This window comes from Cygnus atratus, chromosome 2 (genome assembly GCF_013377495.2).
Source record: "Cygnus atratus isolate AKBS03 ecotype Queensland, Australia chromosome 2, CAtr_DNAZoo_HiC_assembly, whole genome shotgun sequence".
NCBI lineage: Eukaryota > Metazoa > Chordata > Aves > Anseriformes > Anatidae > Cygnus > Cygnus atratus.
The window spans coordinates 18,033,150-18,056,023 of NC_066363.1; the positions used below are offsets into that span (position 1 = coordinate 18,033,150).

Here is a 22,874-nt window from a genome sequence, read left to right on the forward strand (position 1 = left end):
CACAGTACAATCCTTGGAGTAGGGAACACATTCTGGGCACTGCTAATCACATTGTTGGCACTCAACAAATAAATAATAACAATAATAATAATTTGCTTTGTTTAATTCCTACGTATTTGTTGTGCTGATTCCTTTAATTAAAGTGATGCTCCTTAGGAATTTTCAGATCCTTTTGGCCTAAGTCCCTTCTGTCTTTCCTGTTGTCTTTCTTCTCAATGTTGCTACTCTCCTCAGTCCAAAAGCCTCTTATTTTCGAGGTGTTGCTGTTTTATTTGCACTTATAGCAGAGGTGTTCGATAAAGCTACACTTCTTTCTGCATTTGGTAAATCTGGTGTATCATACTCCCAAGGGCAGACTTCAGCTCGAGATGCTGAAGGTTGCTGCAAGTAACTACTTGGCTTACGGGAGTCAGATGAAAGCACATTTCCCTCAGAAGAGGCATTTTTTTTCTGTTCCACCAATTTATTGATGTTTTCCACTGCTTTCGGGGGTAGCTCATCAGGCTCCACAGCACAAATATTCGGTGCATATCTATTAAAGTTCTCACACTTCAGCCCAGGTGAGACCTGAGACTTGGAATTTGATTGTTTTTTCTCATTTTCAAAAACCTGCTGCTCTTGTGCCTCCCGAGTGACTGCCTCCACCTTCTCTGAGCTCTGTTGATTTGACTGTTGATACACCTCGGGTGTCTTCTGCTTATGATGAGATTTCCCCTTCAGCTGGGAAGGGTGATTTTTCTCTGGCTCTGAGGAAGCAATAGACACATGTTTTTGAACCTTAGAGTCAGAAGGCACAGGACCAGGAGTTTGGTCATATATCTCCCAAGGACAAACTTCTCCTATGTCGAAAGTGTCCTTGTGCAGAGACTTACCTGGGCCTGTGTCTGGATTTGTGGGTGTTTGAGCAACCCTTTGCTGTTTCATAATTCCAGACTTATGGGTTTTCTTTGCTTCCTCAGAGTGGGTAGAGTTCTTCCGGTGAGACTCCTTATGCTCCCCTTTATCAGAAGCTGAGTGCTTTTTGCTGGCCTCCTTACCCTTCTGCTGAGCTTTATGAGATTTAGTGCTCTCTTCTAGACTTTGTGTTTTTACCCGTTAGTCCCAGAGTCTTTTCCTTGGCACTAGCAATAACACTGAGGGATTTTTGTAACACAGATGTTCTTGGGTGCAGAGGCTTCTTATCTGCACTTAAGTTATGTGCACTTACTGATTTGCACACCAAAGGGACCGATTCAGTGGACACTGCTTCAACCTTTTCAGGAGCTTTTTTGGTTAAATCGTTACCAGTCAAGGAATCCAGAAGTGAATTCTCAGCAACTATAACTTCTGTGCTTTCTGTAGTTAAGCTGTTAGGTTCTCCTGTTTGATCCCTAACATGATCGTAAGTGCTGTGGGACTTTTTTAATGAAAAGACTCTGTTTTTTATAGTCTCTTCTTTTGGCTTTACAGAACTGGTGGAATCCTGTGGGTTTTTTTTCAGTGTAGCCGTGTTCTTCACAGCACTGTGCTCCAGCAGGTCCTTCTCGTCCCTGGAGCACTGCCTGGTGACTGTCTCCGGGATTTCTGTAATACGCCTCATTATTGAGCGTCCCAGGCCCTTCTTAGAACACCTTTTTTTCTGGAGATGTGGGTTATTAGCAATCATCTTTTTCCTTTTATAGATTTCAAGCTGGGCATATAGTTTCTTCAACTCATCCTGTAAAGTAGAGTAAATAGCAAAAATAGTACGTAGAGTGAACAGTCAAACAAGCAGTCCAATGAATGCATTACCCATTGCTCTAAAAACTTATTTCACTCTCTTTTCTAACTCTTGAATATGCCATTCCTCCATGAACTTGAATCTCATGTTTTTCTACCTTAAAATTAAGTTCAACCATGGTGCACAAACCAGTTACCTTGCATAGCTGTGCATCATACAGCATGCACAATTAGTTACATTCCTACAATACCCTGGTACAAGCTTTCCTGCTGACCCCTACAGATATTATGTATTCTGGGATTGTAAGTAAGAAAAATTCCAGGCAAAATTGCCCTTTTACCATGTAACGTAGGAATAATGTAGTTTTGTTTCTATTTCATATGTTTGTTAAAATTATATGTTATATAGTTAGGTATATGTTATGTACAAACGACTAATCACAGTGACACCAAATGCTGTTTATGCTTCCAGACAATTCAAAGAGTCCATGTAAACTGATAAACAGCTCCTGCTGTGGATGCTTCTTCCTCCTCAGCCTCCAGCTTGACTTTCACTACAACAAGTAATGTGACTTCTCTTCACACTAGTGAATTCTTTCTCTGATATTTTACATGACCTGATACCAGAATCATTGAAAGACCTAAGCTGACCTGTTTCATCTGGCATCTGCAAAAAAAGTCAAACAAGTGTGATTCAGTTTACTGACAGGAAAAATTGTTATTGAAATAAATGATATTTAAATGAGTTATATATACCCGAATATCTTCAGGATCCAAACTATGCTCGCTCCATGCTGAATTGATACTGCTGTTCAGATAGGATCCGGATCGACCCATATCGAGCTCATCTTCATAAGCTTCTGTAGCTATATCATCTCTTGGGTTATTGCTTGAATGTGAAAACTGCAATAGGCATTCATAACAAAGATGTTGCCATCAGTGCACTGTAAAAACTTATATCAACAGTTTTCATGACATAGTCAATCACAACAGATTTCATATGGTTTTCTAAACTCAAAATACTACCCATAAGTTCTACTGGTGTAAGTAGTGTCCTATAGAATATCAGCATTGTATGGAAGAAACTCATATTCATGGTGGGTTAACTTGAAAGGTTTAGAGATCTGTATTAGAAAAAAAAACAACACTTTGTACTTGTTTTGATGCTTATTTGAGCCTCTTTACAATGCATTTACATTAAGCGAGTACGACAAATATATGGGAACAGTCTTTCAGTGAGAATTAGCAATTAGGCTGCTAAAATCATAAGACTGTATTTTATATTCCATGCAATTGAATAATCCTGAGGAAAGCAGTTCTCCCATTTTAGATCCTGACCCTGGAAAAGAAGAGATAAGGTGGCCAAAAAAAAAAAAGGGAAAAAAAAAGGAAAAAAATAAAAAAGATGATGATCTTTCTCTTGTAAGTTTAGCAAATGCTCAGATCAAGCATTGCAGAGAGGTTGTGTCAACCTTTTTTTTTATTTATATGGATTCATTCATCTGCGGTTACTATTGCTCATGTAGTCATCTGGCCTCAGGACTTTATGAATGGAACTAAACCTTGTGAATCTTCTCCTAACTCCTTCAATTCTTCGGGGTGCTGGAATATAAGTCTGTATAGTGTTACACAGATAATAAGCTAAAAATGGAAACATTGGTCCTTAGTTATGAGTCAGTTTCAGAAAGGTTAACAAATTTTCTAGGCTAGTCTAGAAAGGTATCTCTGAGGATATGTAATAAAGCATATGCATAAAAACATAAAACTATTGCTAAAGACCAGCTGGGTCATTAAAAAGTAACAAGGATATTCAGTATTAAGGCAGCAGTGTGTCCCTTGCTTACAACTGTTTAATGTATGTATATTTGAGAGTTTATCAGCATACCCTGTTCTGACAGAAAGGCAAAAGATAGACATAGCAGCTTCATTAAACTGAAAATTGCATTAACTCGAACTGCTTAGCATTCTTCCTTCATACGCAACTTTCACCTTCATTGTTCTCTTTGATTCTTGATCTTTTGATTGACGTTGGTGGTCATTCCAAAAGCAATTATAAAATCACGTGTTTGCTGGAGTATTGCATAAGAAGAAAGCTACATTCAAATGCTTCAGACTGGTGTTGGGACAGGTGGAGCTACCTGGGGTTTTCCTACCCCCGGTGAGACTGACATATTGTCATTTCATTCTCGGAGCCTGATGGGAGCTGAGCCGTAGTGCTCAAAGCTCATTCTGTTCTCTTCCCTGCACCCTCCCATCCTGCATCTTCTCATGTCCGGCACACATTCATCTTCTCACCCTGCTCTGCTCCTGGCTCCACATTGTGGGCCAAGTCTCTCCTTGGTATGCAGGACCTGGCTGTCCCAGGCTCTGACTTGCACAGGACTCTCCTTTTCCAGTCAGTAACAACTGCCTGGTTGAAGTCCCAACTGCTCCATCTCGTGGCTAGTCTGAGCTCCTTACTCCACCTTTATTTAACAGAACACCCTAGTCTTTTTATCCCCTTGGCCAAACTCTTTGTCTGATCTCCGATAACACTCGCAACGACACAGTCACCAAAATACATGAAGTAAGCATCATCAGGCAAGATCCTTTCTTTCCCATATGAATCAAATCACATTTTTTGTTTAATTTAAATTGAAATTAAATGTCTGTTAAATCTTTGGAATTTTGAAAGTTGAAAGAAGGAATTTTTCAAAATGTGTAAGAGTTTTTAAATAAAAAACCCATCTGTTTTTAGGCATTACAGCCAAATTTTACATCTTCCTTTTCTACCAGTTGCTTACTAATTTTATATAGAATTGCTTCTGCAAGACATTTATGTTCCTCGGTCTTGGCAAAAGAAAAAAGGCAGAACCAAATACCTTAGGGATCAGAAGTAGCCCGACAGTGACAGTCACAGTCAAGTGTGTGTGTGCAAAGAACAGCATCAGCATCCAGTCAGACTGAAGTCTCGAAGCAAGAATGAATCTGAAAATAGAATTGTGTTGCAATTCACTGCCTTTTCTCTGGTGCATTAGATTTAACATTTTTAACGTTCTTTAGGATTCTTTTCACTGAAATGCCAAACACAACTATTTTTGTTCTGTACTGCTTCATACAGACCAAACATTACATGCACATGCTTTACCTACATACCACGATTTCAAAACGAATCAGAAAAAAATAAAACACAAGATGGAACAAAGTATAAAAAGAAACAACAGACCTTTGAGGACATTGCTCAGTGTCACGTTTTCCCTGAATTTAGCTGGTGTTTTTTTGGATGGTGTAAATCGTCACAGTTTCTGTGGCTTGAATTGAGTTATGGCAGTTTACATTAAGAATCTGAACTGATGATTTTAGGTTAAGTAAGCACATGTACTATGAAAATTTGCAGTGCGCTTTGTAAATACAAGATGTCCAGAGATCACAGCTACAGAGTGTGGCTGATAAGTCATCAAAGAGATAACTAACTGAAATGCTTTTTAGTGGGGAGAAGAGAAATGGTTTTGAATGTAGGACCGCTCAGGGTTAAGAGCCCTGCAAACCCTAGGAAATGAGTGGCTGAACCTCCTACATGAAGCAATTCCTTGCTGAGCTTTCTAAAAGAGTGGCAGGACAAGCACTGCAGTTAAGCTAGCTGAAGCATGCTTGGCTTATCTGCTTTAGTGAGCTCCCAAAGATATAAATGGTAAGCAATGCAATGGATGAATGGATATACCACTGGCTTGTAATTTGCAGGTCTACATAAATCATTCAGATCAAAACGAGATTTGCAACTTATCCAAGTCCACAGAAGCATATTTTGCAGAAGCTTTTGTTAACAGAAATAGTCTGGCATGAAACACTGCCTTATATACCATAATAATGTATTTATCATTTCATGTTTATTACTTTGTAAATATAGTGCTTCATGAGCACAATAAAATGTTACAAATTCTTCTTCCTGACAGACCTGTTGCTGTTAAGGTGTGCAGGCAGACAACGAGGCTCAGGCTTGGGGTTTAGCTATCTGAACACATCTTGAGAGCTATTGGAGATGACATGTGAGACTGTTGGATATAACAAATGACAGAGCAAAAAGCTAACAAAAGTTACAGATTGTGCCGTGAGGAATGGCACAATTGCACAGGCAGTTAAAGGGGAAAGACAGCCAAATTGCATAGGTAATTGAAGGGAGCATTGGGGGTTTTGTGGGGAGCAGAACTTGCAAGGTCAGCGGGTACCAATGTAAGGCTGTGATTACCTAGGTAATGAAGCCAGAAGTACCAGACTGAGTACCCATGCAGCAAAACTGGAACCAATAGAAATGACAAAGAAATGAGGGGTGTGTTGTTTACTTGGGAAAACACACGGACAGAGAGGGGCTAAGGTGGATGGGGGAAGAACAAGCATGGAAAAAGAGAAAGAAGGGACAATAAGAGGGGCTAGTGACAAGTATGCAAGTTATTCACTGAGCCCTGTATCTGATCAATGTGGAGACAGAGTTTCTATTCAAATGAGATTTTCCCATATAAATTTTGTTCTTCTCAATAGTACTTTTGAGAAGAACATTTTGAGAAATGTTCTTTCTCAATTTTCTCAAGAAAGAGCAACGCAGGAATTTAATACTATGCTGATCTGAAGACAATCAAGAATCCTCTGTTTCTGAAATGGGAATCACACTTTTAAAGAAGAACAAACATAAACAGTTCGAGGTTTTATTTAGTGCTCATATCAGTCTTCTACGAGCTTCAGGGTTTTTTCAGACTGGATTGCTGCCACATAATAGTAGGTGTCCTTCAAGATTGTGGTGCTTTCAACTTCATGACAACTCAGATATGTCTTACATTTCAGCTCTTTCAGTTACATGCAGAGCTTGGCAGGGAAGACAGAAGAAAAAAAAAAAACACAACAAACTCACGTTAAGGAAAAGTGAACTTGAGACCACGTTGGGACTTGTGTATAAAGATATAGACATAATCTCAGGAGGGATCATGTATTTCCATGTATTTTGGTTAACTTCAGATACTACAGGAACATCTTGGAAAACTGAATACAGTCTGGAAATCTGTTACTGAAAACAAACAAATCACTGGCCTGATCAGAAATGCAATAGGACCAAGTCTATAAAAAGAGCTCAATCCCTCCTTTTTCTCAAATTTCTAATGCTTTTCAAGTAAAATCCTAGTGGTTGGAAGGAAGGAAAATGTTGCATTTTCCCCTTTGCCCCTCCCTTCAATCCAAGGTTTCTTTCATCCTGTCCTATTGCTAAAAGAAACTTGCAGCCCACCTCTCCTAATGCACTGAACTGTATCTTCTACCATAGACCAAAGTATGGTTTAGGAACATTAATTAATGGGAGGGGAAATTTGACTGAAGGGCTACCATATTGGCTATAGACAATTCAAAAGTACTGCAACCAAATTTTACATCTACTCTATCAGAAATGGAAACACACTTCAACCAAATACAAATTTTAGAAATATTTTTTCAGATGTTTGTGTTAGGGAATAAAGATTTTGAATGTATGTGGATGTCAAGATAGGTTAGGAGAAGGTTAAGGAAATAAAAAGTGGCAAGCCTGAGAAGCATTGTAAACTTTATAACAATAATAGAGAAAAAAAGAACCTGGCAGTAACAGGTATGAAAGATTTGCTTTACTGGTGTTTACTCGAAAAAAATCACTCAACATGGAAGAAAACATCAAGAAGGCAGAGAGAAACATGAGTTCCAAGACAGACCAAGAAACTGAGAAGAGTATTTAAAGACTGTCATAGGAGTGATGTTAAAAAAATATCTGAGTAGATAAGGGATAGGGTCTGTCAGGAGGCAAAGGAAGGTGTAAGAATGCCATAAGAAAGTCCTAAGAATCTCTTAGAGCATGAGATTAAATTCGTGCTATCTTGCTATTCTGAATTTTCTAGGACCAATTCCTTATTACAAAGTACTCTGTAGCAAAGCATATATGGTAATTATCATGTAGCTCTGGCAAAGACCATTATTTATCTGTTACTATTCTAATGATTTACAAGTATGAAACATAGAGCTCATTAGAAGTTTTATAAGAAACACATGCCTTATATTATTGCTACAGCATAATGACTTTTTATGTCAGCATATAAACCACTGTGCTGCATGCACAAACCAGTACAATTATCTCAACATACAGCTGCACTTTGCCAATCTGTTACACACCAGGACAAGTTCATACAAACCAACATCCTTACCTGCTGCTTTTCTAGGGATACAAACCAATGAGCAGAGTGCAAATGATTCGAGACAGACAGTATTTCTGCTACCTCTAATTTGTCACATATACTGATACATACATACATCTAATTTATCACATATACTTTCATCCAAGATCATATCAGCTAGCAATACTGAAAAAAAACCAAACTAACTAAATATATGATTTACAAGTTGACTGTACATATTCTTGAATTCTGTGGGAACAGTTTTAAGTTTAGTAGTTACTTAATCTGCAGAATTAAATATTTATGAGACCTTCCATTATTCATCCTATCCCATTTACCCATTTTAAGTTGCACCATATGAAACCTGAAAGATAAATAGTTAATTACTAGATCTACAGATCACTTGCCTAATTGTATGGAATATAGCAGAGATAATGAGCTCATTGTGAACTGCAACAGCCATATAACGTGGCTCATGAAATGCTGATGGGACTGTCCGCACTGCATAGCAGAGATAAACACCCCACAAGAGGAATAAAAATTCAGCTGTGAGAAGAACAAAAAGAAATAATTTGCAATTAGTTTTATAGATGAAAAAGGAAGGAAATTCGAAACACTATAGTATCTTCTGTATATATGAGTAGATAAAGACAGTACACACTTGTAAATTTATATGTGCACACAGGCATTCAAATACTATCAGATATTGTTACTGTGCATCATGCATCCGGTTTTAATTTTAAACACCTCTTTTTTTCCAGATCAGGAAACTTTGCATTCATGGTGTTTTGGTTTTTCAATATACAAGCATTAAGACAATGTCTAATAATTTCTCGCTTGAGACAATGTCTAATAATTTCTTCCTCATTTTTCAAATTGGGACTATAGAAACTTCACATTACTTAAAATAACAAAATATGTTTACCTGTAGCTTTAGTTCTTGCTATAGAGGCAGCTACTGGTGCTACTACTAGACTACAAGTTTCTAAGTCAACAGTTTCATTTCAAAGGTTTATAACACAGATAAAATAATATATTTTGGATTAAAAATTTTCCACTGTTCATGACAGTTAATCCTGCTGGTGCCCATAATATTATGAGTCATTTCTGAGGGCTTAATGTAATTATATGAAATGACGTGTTTCTCTCTGTTAGGAGAGAAATGAGTAAAGGAAGAACGGAGGAGTAAAGGGTCAGGATCAGTTTAAACTATCCTGTTAGAGCTCATTCATCTGCACCCACTAGTCCTCTGGCTTCGTTTCCAGTAGACAGTCTGCTGTGACATCATTCAATTTGCTTTCGATATAAATGAAATAATTTCATATCCATCTTGAAAAACCTCCCCTTGCAAAAAATAAAAACCTCAGCTCTGCCACGTAGCTATGAGTTCAGCTGGCACCTTTACCTCTTGCCTTGCACTCTGGGCTGATGATGGCTGGAAGTGGTTACGTCTGCCCAGCAAGGTGCAATTCCCTACCAGACCCCTGCAATACTGGCACTGCTCCAGGACAGCTTCAGAAGTTGAGTGTGATCCTGTTGTTACTCATACACTGCTTTGGGCATGTTCAACTTTTGCAGCTAATCCACTGTCTGCTGTATTTTGTTAGTGACGCTCAGCTACATTCAGTTCTTGTGAGAGCATGTTCATACACACACTCGAGAGGAAAAAGTAGAATGGGAGGGATGGGATTGCACTCACCTATACTCAGCTACTGAAAAGTCAGGTGTCCAGCTTGGCCAGTGATCCTCCTGCTGCCTGTGAACAGGTAGCCAGCTCTGCAATGCAAACCATCACATCCTAACATGGCAGGAGGTGTGCCACGTCTCTCCTTCAAATTGAAAGCACTCCAATGATTGCCCTAAGTATCTAGATTTTAGATGTCCTAGTAAGTGAGCTGAAGCCTACCATAGCTCCTCAGCTCTGAAATGAATTTAATCAGCTGCCTCCACTAACGAAAAGTTCCTTATTCATCTTTCTGTTGTTTTTTGAAATTCCATACTTTGTCACTAAATCTTAAAGTGCCACTTACTGTATGTAAAGATAGAAACAAATTACCTTTACAGTAAAAATACAGTCAAATGTAGTATAATAGAAAATAATTTCTTCTTCACACTTCTTTTTGCAAATACGTTTTATTATACTGTAACCAGAACAGGAGACCAATGATATCACCCTGTGGTAGTGATCAGCAAATCGTTATTGGTCTCGTCTGGATAAGTGCACAAATATTTGTGAACCCCCCATTATCAAAAGATTGAAGTAAAACATCTGTACTGTATATCTTATGAGATCAGGTCTTCTGGTTTCTTCTACTTATAACAGTTTGTAACTGCTGCAAAGCACATATATTATCATAGTGTTACAGCATTTCAAAGCTTCTAATAACATATATATAGTTAGATATGCTACCAGTGAAGTCTATTACCCTAGCTCCTTAAAAACACCTACGCAGGAATCACCTACCAAGCCATCTTGCTCCTGAAGTCTTCTCTGAGCAAGTGGAATACAGATTTTGCTTCAATGAAATGAGATTAAAGGCTCCTTTACAAATGTTAGCAGTTTTGTTTTCTCTAGGTACACTTGTCTAGCATATGCAGAATTGTGGCACTGAGAGGTATTGCTCTTCAAAGTAATGACATTCCTTCCTCTAATTGCTCTGTATTGATTTCAGAAGAAATTGAAAAGGAAAGAATGCATTCACAGTATTACGTTGCTAAAGCCAAATCACTGTATTGTACTGTCCTATGTTCTACGGGTCCTGTGTTTCAGCAAGCATTCCACAGAACATGCCACGTAGCACATTACCTCTCATTTTGCCTTTCATCCGAAGTGCCCCACAGTATAAATAAATAAATGAATAAATAAATTATCGGTAGAATTGGATAGATAATATAAGAGCTAATTATGAAATAAGAGGCATACTACCCCAAAACACAAACAACTTGTTTTTCTTTCTCTTCTACAACTGAAGTGAGAAGAGCCGAATGTCTCTTATTGGTAGAAATGATTAGTTACCAATACTAATACAGGTTGAGAGTTTGAAAAAGATGGGCTTTTAATGGAATGAAAATACATGTGCTAAAAGTACTCCTACTTCAAATAAACAGTGTGAGCCAAATTTTGCTTATTTTTACCATTAAAAACAAAAACAAACAAAACAACAACAAACTAAACAAAAAACAAAGCACTGCTGTAGTCTTAAAGATGTACAAGAATTATTATTTTTTGTATCCAGACTGAAAAAAAATAATTAATCAAAATATCTCGGAACACAAATGAAAGTAAGTCAGACCTAGATAGCAAGATGAATTACAGTGAACTGCATTAAGTAGGAGTGAATGACTCCCAGATCTGATTGCAAATTTCCCTGTTTTCACTTTCACAATCAGTCACAAGGAGTTCCTAAGACAAGAGGGGATTTCAAAGCATTAGCATACTAGAGCATAACGGTAGTTTGCACTGTTTAATGCATAATGCTTTAATGCATAATGCTTTGCACTGTTTAATGCATAATGCTTTACATTTAGAGCAGAACTGGCATTCCTGTCTGCAGATAATAATTAGTGTGACATCTGGTAACACAGAAAGGAAATAGCTTTTGAAACACAAGGTAAAATAACAGAGTTCCTATAGTTGCTAAGCCCAACGATACAATAATTTCATTAGCAATAACAAAAAAAAAATCTTGCTTGAAAAACAATTAATTATCAAACCCACTAATTACACAGCTTAAATGTATTGTGCAGAAGTTGTGCTTGAGGGGGAAAATTGAATTCATATAATTAGCTACAGACTACTAGTGCATATTGCAATGAGAATCTGAAGATGCTATAAAATTTTGCTGTATTATTTTCCAGTTGGTCTTTCTGGTTTCTCAACATCAAATAAGTTGATAAATGTATATATTTAGTATACTTATGAGAAACAGTTGTAACTAACTTTGATAGACAGGATAGGCAGACAGATAGTTAAATAGGTAAGAGCAAGATTCTTGAGCACCACTTATCTCTGAAGTCCTACTAGTTTTGTTTGTGGCACCCTAGTGACTCTCTTGCACCAAGTATCCTTTATGATTAAAATGTGGCTTGCTGAACAATTTTTCACCACAAGCCTGGTGTTAGAAGAGTGACTTCTTGACAACTAAAGGACTACATTAGCATAATGCAAGCCCACCAAGACCAAACTCAAAGCTCAAATACATAATCTTGTTCCTTTAAATATGATTTATCAAAAGGCCTAAAAAATATTCCATTTTTACTTATTAAGCACAAGAACAACAAATATCTTCTTTTCTTAGTTTGAAAAATGATGGAAATTCCTAGGAGAGACAGCTGTCAACAGCTATCTGGACAGGAAATGTGAAGTAAAAAAAAAAAAAAAAATCAAGCTTTTAAAATACTCAGAGTAGCTATTTTGTAACTGTCCAAACCAGGCATTCAGATTTCACTTGCAAATCTGTGAGAGATAAGAGACTAAGAAAAGGAATAATTGCTTTAAAGACACAAGTAGATGCACATATGAATGGAAGGTGAGATGAAAACATAACATGGCCTCAATATGCCATGTGCAGGGATTAATTAATCTTTAAATATATCTCTTGCTATTTATCTATTTCTTATCCTTAGAATATTTTATCTGGTCTTTGCACTATCAATCAACCTACTTATTTATATTCTTTGGTGTTAAAAAAAAAAAAATCATTCCTTTTGTTTGTAATGTCCATCACATGTTTAGAAAAGGGAGCATTTTGGAGCACTTAGCTCCGTTACCCAACACACCAGACCAGACTCACATTGGATGCAGCTGGCCTATTACTACTTAACAGTGCACTGTGTCTGCTCACCCGGGATTTGTTTGGGTCACACCTTTTGATAAGGAGGGACAATGATATGTTCTCAGTATGTGATATGTTTCTGCTCTGTAAAGAAGGACACGCTCAGGGTTGGTTTTATTGACAAACTTCCTGAAGATCTGGGATAATATATTTACTGGGTTTTGGTAAACATTCAGTTGTCTGTGCTATCAATTATTCTTTCATATTTAAAGCCAGTATAAAGCACAGCTCTGTCCGGAGACAGTCACGGAATCACAGAAGTATAGAATGGTTTGGGTTGGAAGGCACCTTAAAAATTGTCTACTTCCATCCCCCCTGCCATGGGCAGGGACACCTCCCACCACACCAGGTTGCCCAAAGCCCCATCCAGCCTGGCCTTGAACACCTCCAGGGATGGGGCATCCACAGCTTCTCTGGACAACCTGTGCCAAAGCCTCTGCTACATCTTCTTGCAGATGATGCGGGCTGGCCCACTCCTGCCCACCCAGCCCCAGCATGAGTGAATTCTCCATCCTTGTTCACTGTCTGTTCTGCAGATTTCTGTACTTCAGCTGACTGCATGGAACAGTGGATTGAGATATGGGGAACTGAAAGCAGTGATCAAAGTCTTGTTCCTGTCTTTTAGGATCTGGAAAAGTTAGACCTTCCTTACACTTGAATGGGCAAGGGAAAAACACCTGCAGATGGCAAAGGGAGAAAGGTAGTAAGGTCATGACATCAGGACATTAGGAGTGTTAAAAAACAGATTCAGAAAAGCAAAAATGACGTAAGAAAACCTGAAAAGTCAAGAAATGTGAAATTCTTAATTTTTGAACTGGGACGCTAACTCTTCTTAGAGGCCTTAGGAAAGTACTCCATCCTTACCTCTCCAGCTTTGTCCTCTCTAAAACTTGGACAGCACTAACATAAAAATACCACATATGCAGTCTTTATTTGCCCTCTTTTGCATGTATAATCTTCAGTTAGCCGTATCATTTCCTGGGAGACCAGACTCATTTACAGCACGTAACAGAGCACTTCCAGAGATAAATCAAGGTTGGCTAATAAAGAAAGCTCTATAATTTGTTATATTACATTTGGATGCCTAGTGGAAGAGACAAAAGTCTGCAGAAAAAAGAAAAAAAAAAAAGTGGTCTCGAGCTATGGAGGCAAGAGAAGTGAATTTTAACTTTGTACCTCAGAGTTAAAAGTCCCACTCAAGCCATGCTTCAGAGAGATGATCACAGAGCATGCTTTTCTTGCTAGTTGGGGGCCAACTTTGAAATTTTTGCTGCAACTGGCTGCAGAAGTGAGCACACAGGGCTGTATTTGCAGCCAGTGAGACCATATATAACACGTTCTGTACAGATTTGACTAAGCTCTGTAACTGAGTCAAAAGCATTGCAAAATGGACACCCACATTAAATGGACCATATAACCCTAATCTTATTGGGCCTCAGTGCTGGCTGTGCAGAATGGGGATAATGCCACCTTGTCACTGAAGAATGACTGTGGAAATAAATTTACCCATATTTGTGAACGGCTTAAATCCTAAACTGTGAGTTTCCTTCCCGCCCTGGTCTGGAAGGAGAGTTATTTTAGGCTGTCCTGGTTGATGCTCAGCCCTCCTTCCCTGACAGCAACGTCCTTCTCTTGTGTCTCTTCAGGCCAGCCCCAAGGTGGACACGGCCATGGGCTAGAGCTGCTGAAGGGAGCTCCCTTGAGCCAGCATCCCCATCCCCATGCTCACTTGCACTCTGTTGTCCAAAGGCTACCTGCAAAAAGAAGACAGCCCTGAAGGTTTGAAGCCAGTTTTCATGACTCTGTATGATGTTCCATGTCTGACCATGATGATTTTGCTTAAGAAGCACTACCACAGGACAAGAACAGGACGCTGCTCTCCAGAGATGGTGAAATATTTTGCAGGCTTTCATTACACGTGTTTAAGAAGGGAGAGCTTTTTAAAATATAACCTTGACTAAGTCCATTTGGCATCCTGAACTTTGCAAAACAGTATTGTTCCACAGCTGCTCCATTTTTTTTCCTCAGATTTTGGATACAAACTTATAACTCCCACTAAATTCATAACACAGGCAGGCTACAACTCATCTTCTTCTCCATCCCATTTTATCTCATCAAACTAATGTATACATTTTAAATTCCCTGTACTGAAACAAACTGCTCTGTAGATCTGGAAGCACAACTCTTCCATCTATTTCTTCACTCCAAGTGCCTTCTGGAGCTGAGAGAGCTCCAGTGTTAAACAGAAAAATCATGTCCTAGATTGCTCTCTGTTTCCAGCCAGTGCAGTCTCTTTCTGCTTCACTGCATTCAATCTCCCACCTGGAGAGCTGTGCCATGTCATAGTAAAACGTTTTTTCTTAGGCTGAAAGAATTTTCCTATATTTCAGCAAACTCTGGTTACATGCATAAGTCTTCAGTGCTGAATTATTCAAAGTAAATTATAAATTATCTGTCTCTCTCAGCATATCTCAGGATTATTTCAATTAGCCAGGCACAGCCATAAAGAGACTTCTGTGTGGAGTGAGAATTGGTGTCAAATCCTGACATTTTTTCTCTACCAGAAGTTGGATTGTCTGTGGCTGTGCATGGGCCCCATGGTTTGAGGGTGACCTAGAGATGCCTTTTCCTGGCAATGGAGACATTGGAGACATATCCACTGACCTGAGTGTGATATATATCCATGTGCCCCTTCCATAGGAGTCTCACCACATGAAACTTATGGACTACAGTTTCCAGGAACTCCTCTCATTTCTGCATGTTCCCTCTCTTATCCTTTATACTCCATTTTATTCCTTCCTCTACCCAGATATGCTGCCTTTCCTCAATCCCTCCACAGGCCTCTGTTGTTATTAAAGCCAGCTGACCACTCTTCTGGGCCCGTCATCCTCTTCACTTTTGTGTGGATAAAAGAGGAAGAATTAGGATCAGAAAGATTTACCAGCAGCAACTGAAAGCAAGCTGGGTGTGGGACCTCTTCTCTCACATCTTAAAGAGGTTGTGAGCAAATGCCAACAGATCTAAAATACTTGAAGGCCTGGAAAGACTTAAAGTACAAACAAGAGTGCTGGAAAGACAAGATGAAGTCAGGGCATCTCCCAGCCCCTCCCAAAGCCATATCCTCATGCAGGTGGTTTGCAGAAGAATCTGAAATGTGGTTAAGAGAACCTGTACATGGTTTCCTTAGCAGAGACACGGTGTAGAAATGGTACCTAAACAAAGGCTTTCATCTGTGATGTAACAGGTACAAAGAAAAAGCAGTGTTAGAGCAGCTGGCAATGCAACCCAAACTGCTCCAGCCATAAGTTCCAGCTACTTTTGAGAAAGGAAACTGAAGAATGATGGCTGCTCATTGTTAAAAAATACAAACAAGCAAACAATGTATTTAAACAATGCACTTTCTGAGTATCTAACATGAGAACTGAAGCCAGATCTTTGTCAGTGCTGAAGTCTAGCAAGTATCTCCTGGCTGGGCTTTCCACACAGAGGAGGCTATAAACACTACTTGGAAAAACCAGTCCCTAGATGTCTCTAGACAGCACCCAAAAGGGATAGCTGCTCTTGACAATTTTGGCATTAATCTCTGTACATTGATGCTACAGAGAACATGGCTTAAGAACACCCATTTGGAAATTAACAATTCTTTATTCATTGCATACTCTGAACAACATACCCTAAATATGGCATAGGGCCACATCTAATGGGGATAACAAAAAGAAATAATAATCACTCATTCACTGAATACAGCAGAAAGCCTGTAGAAAATTTAATAAAGGGCTTTGTAAGGCTGTATTACAATGCCCTAACTCAGAACTGTATGGACGGTCTTAATTCCCAATCTGTCAGAGCCTGTCCTGGCAATTCATCCCCTCTTTAGATGCAAAGATTATATAGGTTAAATATTATCAAATGAACAGGGGGAGGGAACTCTTTTGAGAACACAGACTGAAATGCTTACTTTGTTCCTTTTCCTGGCTGAGGGCATTCAGTAATCATGACAGAGCCTTGTGTTTGAAACTCTCTTGATAACGAGGACCCAAATCCTGAGCTCCCAATTAGTGTGCTAGTGCGGCAGCTGAGCCAGAGGAGCACTGCTCCTGCCAGCTGGGAACCACACAGGTGCTGGGGAAAAGTACCTGGCTGCATTTGGTTAATACCTACCTTTTACTTCTGGTTTAAATAAAACATTGAAAAAAAGCACACAGGGTGCATGTGGGAATTTTTAAAAACTACAGTTCAAATGCTACCTATATTAGGTAATACCCTAGCTGCAATGAAGTCAGGATCATCCACCTGCCAAGACTCCACCTCTGCTTTTTATTGCTGTTTGTGCACGCATGTTTACCTCTCTGCCTAGCTTTCTCTCTTGCCAGGGGCTTTGCACATTAAACTTATTTTGCTTTTCTTCCAGATTGTAGAAAACTTTTTTTTTTAAATACTGTGCTGATGTTTGTTTTGCTTATATGTATTTTTCCTCAGGATAAAGAGTTATAGCTTGATTTGTGACACTGTGAGCCATTACATACCACAAGTTTTTCACCTGCTTTTTTTCTAACTTGAAATCAGGAATCAGGCTGTGGCAGGTAGAGGCATAGAATATATTCAGGCCATAACAGAAAAGCTTTGTGGATGAGCTTTTTCAGGCCCTCAGGTCCTTCTCTAAAGTCTCAGGTTGTGATCCATGCTGCCACAGCTTGTCAATGAGACAGATGCCACAGCCTCTAAAGTGATGCACAAACAAATACAAAGGAAATAAAAGAATCTAGGCAAGTGACAAATAAAATACCCACAAGTATCCAACCTCGAGGAAAATGCATACTAACTTACATTATATTACATAGATAAAACAAGCATTTACTGAATGCCAATTTCTCTCATCAGCATATCACAAAGCACAGAGGGCAATGTTAGAAATGGTGACAACATTTATGTCTAAGTCCTTACTTCACTCAAAGAGAGCATCCTCTCAAACTTAATGGAAATGTAAATATAAAACATTCACTGCCATAAAAGTCTCTCGAGATGGAGCCTAAGTAGTGTGATTAGTATGGAAAATGCTTCATAAATCCTAACTCCAATAATCTCTGGTAGCATAAAGGCTTCATCTCATTATGACTTTCTAACAGAGCCTTGTTAATTCTCACTTCACTAATCTGTGACCTTGAAAATTCCCTCTCCACATTTCAGTGAGACATTGACAGCAGATTGAAACAGTGAGATATTGGAATTGGTATTTGGCATATATTCCAACATATTCAATAGTTTTGTAACAAATCTTATGCCTGGCTAAATTAAATGAAATAACAAACCTTTCATAAATTACCATCCAGCATTTTTAGTTTGGTATTTTAAATGAAATATCATAATCTATCAATTAATTTGTAACAGAATCTTTTGCAAGGCTGCTCCCGGTCAATTACAGGAGTAAGAGGGGTTTTGTATTACGTGTATTTCTCCTGACATCTCTTTGATATGAAGTATCTGGTTTTGTAAGTAGATACTACTGTCTGTAAGCCTTTCAGACTGCTGTTAACAATAAACACCTTAAAGTGCACATGCACAGATATGTGTATAGACACACAAGTCAGTACAGACCTGTAGCTGTACAAATCCTGGCATCACTCGTGATTCCACAGTTTACTGAAGACTTGCACAAATGTAACTCTGCTTATAAAGTAGTTTGCATGAGAAGGCAAAATGACAGAACAAAAGAAGTTCTATCCAAATTTGTTCAGGCTTGAGAAACAGTTTTGCCTCTACTACCCCTGGGTGTATTTTGAAAAAAAAAAAAAATTAAAACCCCCTCTAGGTGTAAGTAAGTCTTAAAAACCAATGTCTGTTATTTCCAACACTAGGCAGACAGCAATTTACATCATTTCTTACAACAGGGGACTATTGGTAATATTTAGCCATTAAGATCTGAGTTGTTATTCAGTTTACTAGCACAGCTGTAAGATCAAGAGAATAAAAACATTTGTTTGCCATTATGCAACAACCACTGGTATCAAAGTTTTAATAATATTACACTGTATTACTGGCTGTGAAATGCAGTAAAATTTTCATCCAAAATAGCTCAGTGCAGATGACACCATGCTCTACATTTAATTCTCTTTCGTTATTAATTTCACAACATCTCTGGTGATTATACTGTTGCATTATAGCAAAGCATAGCTATATTTTATCAGTAGACACCTACAAAAGGACCCAGATTGAGACACATTTCAAGATGTACTCATTTATACTCATCTCTGTGTGGTTTACCCATGAGTACGCTCACAAATGAGGTAGCAGTGTGCCTGAGAGATCTTACATGAAGGAGGGAAGAGCAGAGCACAGAGATGAGAAGGGACAGAGCAGCTTAGACCCATGGAAAGTCCTTGGTGAAGCCGGAAGCAGTGGTTTGTCCTTTAAAATGGCTGTGTTACTATGCACTGGCCTTCTGTACAGTACTCTCAGAGAAAATACCCCTAATATCCACAGGCTGCTTCTATCCTTCTCACCTTCACTCTCACAAGGAGGACACCCCATTACCTCTCCCTCATCCTCACCAGCAGAGCTCTGTCAGTGGGACAGACAAGGGGAGACAAGGAAAGGGCAGAAAGTTAAGTTTTTACTTCAGATTTCGAAACACGGACATATTTGAGACGGTGGGTGGCACACCTACGTAGTACTGGAAACAAGGGCTCTAGGCACAGATGCTCTGAAGCTGTCCAGCCACCAAGAAAGGGTATGTTACATTGTATAACTGAACCCTGGCATGGGGAAACCACTTTTAAAATAAAGGAAACAAAAATGTATTATTTTTCTCCTTGGTATGACAGAGTTCTGCAGGGTGGCATTTTTTAGCTCTTACCTATCCCAAGCACTGATGGCACATCTAGCAAATATGTTAAGTTGGGAAGTTTGATGGGCATTTCCTATTCTTGTTACTTTAATACTAATTTCTGTGCAGTTATGAAAGAGTGCTCTAGCAAGTTCTCCTCTTCACATGACAGCTCTGTCCAGTTCTGTGGTGCAGAAGCACAAAGCCTTTGTTATTCCTGCCACAATTTCTCATGTGTAATAGCGTAGAATAGCTAGATACATTCTGCCTTCAAATATGACAGTTCTTGAGCACCAATCACTTTGTTACTACAATCCAAGTTACAAACCTTTGAAAGTTATAAAATTCTCAGTATATTTTAATTATACTTCTCAGACCATTTAAAAACCATATATGCCAATATTTCATTATCCTCGATGTTTTTCAAGTGATGTTATGCAACCTGATAAAGCTTTAAGATATTCTACAAGAAGGAAAGTGTAAAGAAAAGGCAACTAAACCTTATTTTAGACATTAGAGGGTAAGCTAGAAAATGAACATACCAACAGCCATCATGTAATCCCAGCGGTCTAAGAGGCACATATTGAAGATCAGGTGGTCAGATGTTTGCCCTTGGCCAATGAGTGGAATGTTTCTCTCCAAATTTTGGGTTATTGCAGAAGTCCAGCCAACGAGGAACCAAAAGACTACCAGGAGAATTACAGCCAGCATCCTCATCACTCGCCCACCTGTCATGTATGGAATACGCTGAGCAGTTCGGGACAGGAATACCTTCAAAACCCTGAAAAATTCAGACATGGCAGAATTAAAAAGAGAACTAACTGTGTTGCAGGAATTAGATTCTCATTTTATTTAACTATCAGACTATTAAAAAAATATATCAACATTCTCTCCCTTGACAGTATGTACAAGAGTAAAATTTGAAACATTATTACTTTCATATTCATCATATTTAAATGGAACTGATTGCTGCCCAGAGAGTGCTACAGAGCACTAATAGAAAATATTAGCTATACTTATGCTAGAGACATGCATTCACATGCTGTGTTGTCTGGCTATTTTCTACCTTCCAGCTCCCAGTGGAAGACTTCTGTCTTTGAAAAAGGGAAGGTCATATCCATAAAACAGCAACCATGTGTGAGATTTTATTTTGTTATGATGCTGTCTGTCTGCTCATCCCAAATCATACAATCCCCCTATTTGATATTCTTCCCATAGACTTTGATGCTTACAAGACAACATCCTGTTCCTTGTAGAGGTAACTGTGGAAGGCACTTTCAAAGTGAGGCGTGGACTCTTTCAGTGATTTTGTCCTCAAAGCCACTCCAGTTCTAGATTCCTGAGTGTGAGCATGACCACTGAATACTCTTGATATCCACATGGGACTAATTATCACTGAGGTTTAGGAAACTTTAATTTTTTAATAAAGTTGAGTTTTTAAAAGCCCTCAAATATTTGCAGTGTACCAAGCTCCTCAGCCAGATCCCAAATCATTTCATGGCCAGGCCTGCACTTTCAGCAAAAAAATCACACTCCAGTTTAATATTCATGCTTATTTTTGTCTAAAAGGAAGCAGAAGCAACTGGCACTGCCTCTCAGACAAACAACAACGCAGTGCCTTTAAAGGCAAAAGCACAAAGTCTTTTCCACATCCATAAAAATGAATCAGCATTTGACTACAAACACAGCCTTCACAGTGTGCGTTAGGTGAAGCCAGAGATCTGAATATGTTCAACATTATTCAGCTGTTTCACTCCCAACAGTCACTCCGCAGGGAGTCACAGGTTTTGATCCTTCCACGTGTAAATGATGTTCTCCTCTCCCTTCCCAGATGCTAAGTGTTTTATATCTGAAGCAGGTTCCCAAAGACTTCAGGAAGGATAGGCAGAATATTCCACAGAGGCGAGGCAGACAATTTCCTTCTGCCTCTATCGGCCACAGCACCGTTGTTCCAGGCAGTGCCAGGAAATGTTCATTTTTTAGAACATTAAAATTCAATATGAGCAAAGGTTTTCCTCCTCCACGTTGTGAATGACAATCGATACTTAGCTTCTTGGAAGGAAGGAAGGAAAAAGATACTCTTTTTGTGATGAAATCGGACACACCATCTTTTCACTGCTATTGTTTGCCATTTGAGAAAAACCTTACTACACATGTTTATGAAGCTTTAAGAATTAGAGAAATCACACAAACTATGTGAGAACAGCAATACAGTTTTCTTTTCTTTGTATTTTGGCTCTCCAAAGGCAATTCTGGGTGATTCTACTGAACCGTGAACTTTTTCTGGACATAAACAAGCCTGGGCTCATTAAATTTTTTCCAGTACTAGCTCATTAACTGCTGACTGTGAAACATCTTTCATGGGGAGTGGGGTATCCTGTCTACTTATTGATCTAAGTAGAGTGAAACAAATAACATTCTGCAGTAGAGCAGTCAAAAACCCCTCCAATTTGCATTTCTTTTTTTCCCTCATCTTTTTCACAAAAACAGACATCCATCACCACTGCCATTTATATCTTCAAAACATAGGCCTACATGTAACCTAACCTCTAATTTATTTAAAAAAATATATATATTTTTCTGAAGAGCTGTCAGAAAAGCTGTGTTAGACTTGCGATGTTGAAAATCTCCCTTCCAAAGGCTGAGGCATGAAAGTGCTCAACCAGAACATGAGGTCCAGTGTTGCAATTCCCTCGTCGTCCTGTGGCAATGCAAATCCAAACTCACACTGCTCACCACCTCATCACTGACAGACACATCCTCAGTCTCCCCTACATGTTACTGAGCCTGTATTAAAGCAGAGACGTACCCAGGAGGTTCCCCTCCTGAAAACATCCCTACTCACCAGGCTGGAGCACCATCCTCCTTCCTGTACCTCTGACTCATATACTATCTAAGTTTACCATGAAAGTTTAACTGCTGTGATATGAGACCAAATTGCCTAGGAACTGTGTGTTGTCTGATGACTGGTGCTCTCCATCAGAAAGGTGGTTCAAATCTCTGCCCTGAGTTCTTGGTAGACAATACTCAGTCATCCTTTTTCTCACTGTATCTATTTCTCACAGGGAATTAAGATATAGAGCTTCTGGGCTACACCTATATTAAGAAATTAAATATGCCCAGATGATGGAGTTCCAACACCCAGGAATGTTTTCAGATGCTACTTAATTTATGAATATATATGTAGCCCTGGATTCAAATTCCTGAACAAATTGATGTTTAATCATGGGTATCAAGTAAAGGAATACCAACTGAAAAAAACTCCTCCTCCTGTCCTGTCTATGCCCCAAAACACCTGGTCGTGAGAAGCTTTTGGCACTGTTTGAGAGGTATTGCCTCTGATCTAAGGCAGAAGAGGAA

At 38.9% G+C, this 22,874-nt stretch overlaps 1 protein-coding gene across 1 annotated transcript in view; it reads right to left on the minus strand.

Moving 5' to 3' along the window:
- Window positions 1-246: 246 nt before the first annotated feature.
- Window positions 247-22,874, minus strand: part of GPR158 (G protein-coupled receptor 158) — a 195,018-nt gene continuing 172,390 nt past the window's right edge. The window contains 6 exon segments of the mRNA XM_035545429.1: window positions 247-1,089; window positions 1,091-1,696; window positions 2,455-2,601; window positions 4,560-4,665; window positions 8,264-8,402; window positions 20,057-20,295. Coding sequence (XP_035401322.1) covers window positions 247-1,089; window positions 1,091-1,696; window positions 2,455-2,601; window positions 4,560-4,665; window positions 8,264-8,402; window positions 20,057-20,295 — 2,080 coding nt within the window.